Here is a 6,341-nt window from a genome sequence, read left to right as displayed (position 1 = left end):
AATGATATTGAGAGGAATATTATTGTACAAGTGTAAGGTTAGAACAAGGGGTTCTATTAAAGAAACGTAAATGCAGTTTGTTACGCCATGCATGAACCAAACCTGTATCCATGGGAGAGAAAGCTTGAGTCTTCATATCTTTGTATCTTCACAGCACCCTCCTATTACTATCTTAACCTTACTTTGAGCTTGGTGTGATAGAGGATTAATGTTTACATTTTGGATCAAGGAAAGCCAAACTTAATTGAGATCTAAACAATCTCAAATCCAGTACCCACCAGACCAATCAAAATTCAAAAGCCAATTTTTACTAATGGTTCCTATAGTTTATTCGAATTTTCACTTTCGTTTCAATATTTTTTTTACTGCATTGCATTTTCTCCCTGGTGGTTCATGTTGTTTTCAAGTCAGTTCATGTTGTTTGAAAAAAAAAAAAAAAAAAACCCAAATTGCAAAGATTAAAATTACAAGGACGAAATGCAAAATCTGAGTAAATTACAAGAAGTATTCATGTAATCGAAGCAATAGAAAATTCTATCATTTCTGTCTATTTGTTGTTGAGTCACACGATTTCATCCATCGAGTGAAAAATCCCCTTCATTGTTGCTAATATAAGACATGTTGATTGGGAGAGGTTCCTTGAAATTGTGGCAATATTCAACAAACTGCAGATTGCAGAGTTGTGTCAAAGTTGATTAACTTCTAATCAAAGTGTTAGTAAATTGATCTTTGTGGATTGTAGAGTAAGTTTCTGAATTCGTATGTTTTATACAGATGAACTAAAATTCCTTCCGTCGTAATTGGTCTGGACGAGGAAAGTCTAAGGTTCAATGCCATCCAAACGTAACAGAAAAGAATATATATAATTAAATTGCAACATTGTTTGGTGGGAGGTCTTCACAAAATTGCAACATTATTTGCTAATCTTGTGTATTATGGAAAGGGCTGGAAAAATTTTCCCAAAATCTCAAATCAAACAAAAAAAATTCTAATTCTATACCGAAAAATTTCCACACCGATAATACCAATATTTTCTGGACTCCATACTGAACCAATCCCAAATCTTTTGGTATGGAAATCGGGATTACATATTTAATGTTTCGGGAATCCCAAACCGAAACCGAACCAAAAATATATTTTATTTATTTATTTATTTTGGTAGCATGCATGTTAAATGTTGAATTTAAGTAGTTTGATAGTAGATTATATTATAAATAGAAGTATGAAATTAAGTAGTTTGAGACTTTGGAACATCAATTTGACTTGGTATGAATGAATTGGTATGATATTAAAAATCTAAATTTCAATTGATGTGAAATTGGGTAACAAAATTTCAAGGCAAAACCCAAATTTTAGCCCACAACCGAAAAATCTTAAATTTCAACCCAAAACCAAAATCTAGTCCAGATCCATCCCGAAATATCGTAAATATTTTGAGAATCTCAAAAATTGAGAATACCAAAATTTGATTCGGGATTGGTATTCAAATTTCGGCCTGAACATTTTCTCATTGGACTTTGAAATCTCATTTTCAATTTGAGATCCCGTACCGATTCACCCTTAATTATGGATGTGATTAGAAAGGTCATCACGTCAAATATGGTTTGCAATTTTGTTTGGCAGGAGGTGTGCACAAATTATGCCTTTTACTTAGTCATGGTAAAGAGTTGGAGACAGGCATGTCTGAGCTATCAACAACAAGAAAGCTGTCGGTGGTCCAATCAAATATTTTTACAATCACTTCTTCGAATTGAAGCCACAAAAAATAAAATTAACAAAAAGTTATTTAATATCTAGTGATTAAGAAATGGATATTAATAGGAAAACTCAAAATACAATGTTAATTTCACTGCTATGTTTTCAGTATGGAGTTGGTGATAGGTTTCTTATTGTCGTAATTTGATAAAAAAAATAAAAAGGTCGTACCCAGTGCATAAGGTTTTCGCTTTACGCAAGATCAATTAAACAATCATGATAATATTTGTTGTTTAACGTAACACTTGTTGCTCGATACGCTCATTTTCTGCTTGATATATATGCCAAAATAATGCTAGATGGGTCAAGAGATGTATATAATCAACAAATAGAAATTTCTTTTATAAAAAAGTCCCTAACTTTTCGGATTCAGAGATATGAAAGCCACTTGGCATCAATCCGTGTCTTGTAGACTAAAAATAAGCGCCACAGAATAAACTTTTTATAAAATAGCAGTTTAACTTTAAAGTTCAAAGACCTTAATACTGTTTTTAATTAATTTTTCACACGACTTATGACTTATGTGAGTCTCATAATTACTATTTAATTGTATTATTATTTGTATTATTTTTCTAATAAAGATGTAATTTGTCACGCATATGAGTATCATCTCTATTAGAGAAATTGTATAAATAAATTATAAGAATATAATGTTTGGATGTTTAATGGGGGAATTAAATTGAAAATCTTGCGGTTGAAAATGAAATCCAATTATTTTGCACATGGTCCTACTGTTTAACACGCTTGACGTCAACGGCGCACGTTAGCCTCCCTCACCTTTTGAAAAATAGAAGTCTTCTCTCTCTCTCAACTTCACACGGCTTACAACCACCCGCCATTTTTACGTCTACGTCCTATCTCTCTCGCTCTCTCTCTCTCTCTCTCTGAAATGAGGCGAACCCCATCGTACGGACGCCGGAATCCTACCTCTGACCCGCGGAGCACGCCGGACCGGATCCCCTACTCCCCGAGCTCGCCCTACTCCCAATCCTCAACCGGTCAAAAGTCCAGCTCCGGACGGAGCGTGGTCTCCGTCGCCGCCCGCTCCGTCGCTGGGGCCTTCACCTCGTGCTTCACCCCGCCGGAGACGAAGAGCTCCGTAAGCTTCGGTGATTCTGAAGAGTTCAAAGCTCCCTCCGGTAAGTCCTTTTTGTTTTGAGGAATCTGAACTGGGACTGGTAAAAAATGTAGATTTTTGGTAGAGATGGAATTTTAGAAATTTCAAGTCTTTTCAATAAGATCATTGTGAGGCTGAGGGCACCTTTTTGAATTGCTTTTGTAGAAAGTACTTGAGCTCAAATGACTTGTACTTCTTTTGCTATGAACATGCTTTGGCACCTAAGCGTTTTAAGGATCCAGAAGCGCTTTTAAGGTTTTCTACTAGACATGGTTAAGAGTTGATTTTGCTTGTCAGAAAACACTTTTAACCGTTACAAAAGTGATCCCAGAAAGACCAATTCCTCCATTCCGTTCTGTTAAATTCCTGATCAGCGGCTTTCCCTTCATTCGCAACCCAGGGTTATGGATTATTTTTCCGAGTTTTTCCGCAGGGGAAAAGTTGTTAATGGAAATACAATGACCGGTTAACCACTTTTTTCTTTTATCTTTATATAATATTTGTATAGCGTATGTAATGGATGAGTAGAGTGGGTGGACAAATTTTATATTAATGAAGTTAAGTAGAATTAAGAACCACTGGCCTGCTTTGATTAAAAAATGAAGAAAGTATTAGGCTGCCATTTGTTTTCTTCTCTTTCGTATCTGTAAGAAGAGACAAACAACTCAACGCCATGACAAATAATTGAATCAAATTAGCTGTTTAATGAGTTTTATGAGGTGTACTGAACAAGTAAGTTGTTTTTCGTAGTATTTTCGGATGCGTCGAGAGATGGGAGCGAGAGAAGGCGCAGTTCAAGTCGAGGCATCTACTTCAACTCAAATAACTCGAGGCACGAAAGTGAGCCCGGGATTCTAAAGTTCACCATGGAAGAAATAAACAAGGCCACAAAGAACTTCTCTCCATCTTTCAAGATCGGACAAGGCGGTTTTGGGACAGTTTATAAGGGGAGACTCGGAGACGGGACCCTTGTTGCAATCAAACGTGCCAAAAAGGTTGGCTACAAGTTTGTAACATTATATTCAATTTCTCATGTTTCTATGACCGTTATATGGCTAAAACCGGTGTGTGATTTCGGATTTAACTGAGTTGTTACTTTTGTTTTCAGAGTGTATATGACAAGCATTTGGGAGTGGAGTTCCAAAGCGAGATTCAAATGCTGGCGCAGGTGGAGCATTTGAATTTGGTCAAGTTCTACGGGTATTTGGAGCATGAAGACGAAAAGATTGTTGTTGTCGAGTATGTTCCTAATGGAACCCTCAGACAACATTTGGAATGTAAGTTCTATTTGTGTTACTCTCTTTTTTTCGTCTTCCTTTCTGTGTGCCGTGTGTGCCTGTGCGCGCGAATGAGCGTGTATCGGTGCACCTTGGCTCATAAATGCATCACCTTGAGTGCCTAAAATGTGATACAATGCATAGTGCAGGTTTGTACGGTCAGATTCTTGACCTTGCGGCACGGCTAGACGTTGCAATTGATGTGGCTCATGCCGTCACCTATCTGCATATGTACACGGGTAAATCTCCTGTTTTAGTTCACTTAGAGTTGTAGAATCTGTGTCGGGGAACTAACAGGACCGTGCTTGGCTTTCCTTGGCAGATCATCCGATTATTCATCGAGACATCAAGTCTTCCAACATTCTCCTAACCGAAAACTTCAGGGCCAAGGTAGCTGACTTCGGTTTTGCCAGGCTTGCTGCTGATAGCGATTCAGGTGAAACCCATGTTTCCACTCAAGTTAAAGGAACCGCTGGCTACTTGGACCCCGAGTACCTGAGAACATATCAACTCACGGAGAAGAGTGATGTCTTTTCATTTGGTGTACTACTGGTTGAGCTAGTTACAGGCAGGCGCCCAATTGAGCCTAAACGGGAAATCAAGGAACGAATAACTGCAAAATGGGTATGAACTTCACCTCTTCAGCTCTTTTATCACATTACTCGGTTTACGTGGGAATGTAACACATAACTCGGGGTTGGTTTTGCAGGCTATGAAGAAGTTTACTGATGGAGATGCTCTTTCGATTTTGGACCCGAGGTTAGAACAGACAGCAGCAAATAATGTAGCCATCGAAAAGATCCTTGAACTAGCATTGCAATGCTTGGCTCCACGCAGACAGAACCGGCCTAGCATGAGGAGGTGCGCTGAGATCCTCTGGAGCATCCGTAAGGATTACAAAGAGGTATTAGCTCCAGACTTCCGTTCATTTTCTAGCCGTTCACAGATGAGTACCTGAACATGAGAAGAGTGACAAAACAATGAGTCTTGGTGCTCCCAGAAAACGGAATGTAATGATTATATGGTTTTACCGGAGATGGAACATGAAGAGTGGTTGCGTTTTGGTAAAAAAGAACTACGCAGTAAATGTGCATGAGCAATTTGAGTAGCAAATCGAGTAATTCTTGAAGAATGATTCTGCAGATCGGATTGTGTATAGGACACCTTGATTTTGAGTGTATTTTGGTTACTTGAAAGTTTTATTGAGTTGTTTATTGTTGTTGGAGGATCTTGTACATTTAGGGCTGGTTTGGTATTGCTGTGCTGTGATAGTTTTGAAAGAATTGTTTGTATTGAAAATGTGTAAGGTTACAAGAAAGAGAACTTATACAAGTGGAGAAGGATGTCGTGAGTCACCCGATGAACATCACACACCATGCTTCACACACTAATATTCTAACACCCATACTTTACACATTAACCCATACCTATAACCCATACTTTGGATATTAGATATTCTACCCATACCTATAACCCATACTTTGGATATTAAATAATCTAACACTCCCCCTCAAACGAAGGCTAGTATATTCATCAAGCCAAGTTGGACCAAAAGAGTGTTGAATTGAACCCGAGACAATCCTTTGGTGAAGATGTCTGCTAGTTGATCTGTGCTCCGAACAAAAACAGGTTGAATGACATCAGATTGGGTTTTTTCTCGAACAAAATGACAGTCCATTTCAATGTGTTTGGTTCTTTCATGAAATACAGGATTAGATGCAATGTAAATAGCAGCTTGGTTATCACAGAAAAGAGGCATAGGCAGTGTTCTCTTGAACCCTAAGTCGTTGAGCAAACCTTGCAGCCAAATTAACTCACAGGTAGTAGATGCCATGGCACGATATTCAGCTTCTGCACTTGATCGAGCCACCACACTTTGTTTTTTGCTTTTCCATGTCACCAGATTTCCACCAACAAATGTACAATATCCAGTAGTAGATCTTCGATCAATTTTGGAGCCACCCCAGTCTGCATCTGTGTAGCCAACAATGTGAGCATTTCCGATCTTCCTCATCACAATCCCAGTTCCAACAGTGCCTTTCAAGTAGCGCAAGATCCTTCGAACAGCTTGTAAGTGAATTGATCGAGGAGCATGCATGAACTGACTGACTAGGCTCACGGCATGCATGATATCAGGACGAGTAATGGTAAGGTAAATAAGTTTCCCTACCAATCTCTGGTATAAACCAACG

The 6,341-nt window shown here is 38.4% G+C and overlaps 1 protein-coding gene and 1 long non-coding RNA gene across 2 annotated transcripts; one reads left to right on the top strand and one right to left on the bottom strand.

Annotated features, from left to right (window-relative positions):
* Window positions 1-2,561: 2,561 nt before the first annotated feature.
* Window positions 2,562-5,418, top strand: LOC126628755 (calmodulin-binding receptor-like cytoplasmic kinase 2). The gene is made up of 6 exons (XM_050298551.1): window positions 2,562-2,894; window positions 3,623-3,867; window positions 3,981-4,149; window positions 4,299-4,388; window positions 4,472-4,773; window positions 4,859-5,418. The coding sequence occupies exons 1-6, from the start codon at window positions 2,645-2,647 to the stop codon at window positions 5,105-5,107; spliced, it is 1,305 nt and encodes a 434-aa protein (XP_050154508.1). The 5' UTR covers window positions 2,562-2,644; the 3' UTR covers window positions 5,108-5,418.
* Window positions 5,419-5,652, bottom strand: LOC126628758 (uncharacterized). The gene is made up of 2 exons (XR_007625537.1): window positions 5,617-5,652; window positions 5,419-5,576 (listed from the first exon to the last, which is right to left on the bottom strand). It is a non-coding gene; the product is annotated as an uncharacterized LOC126628758 (long non-coding RNA).
* Window positions 5,653-6,341: the final 689 nt, after the last annotated feature.

Source organism: Malus sylvestris, chromosome 7 (assembly GCF_916048215.2).
Source record: "Malus sylvestris chromosome 7, drMalSylv7.2, whole genome shotgun sequence".
In the NCBI taxonomy this organism is placed as follows: Eukaryota; Viridiplantae; Streptophyta; class Magnoliopsida; order Rosales; family Rosaceae; genus Malus; species Malus sylvestris.
Note: the sequence above shows the minus strand (reverse complement) of the source record. Positions and strands in the feature narration are given on the sequence as shown.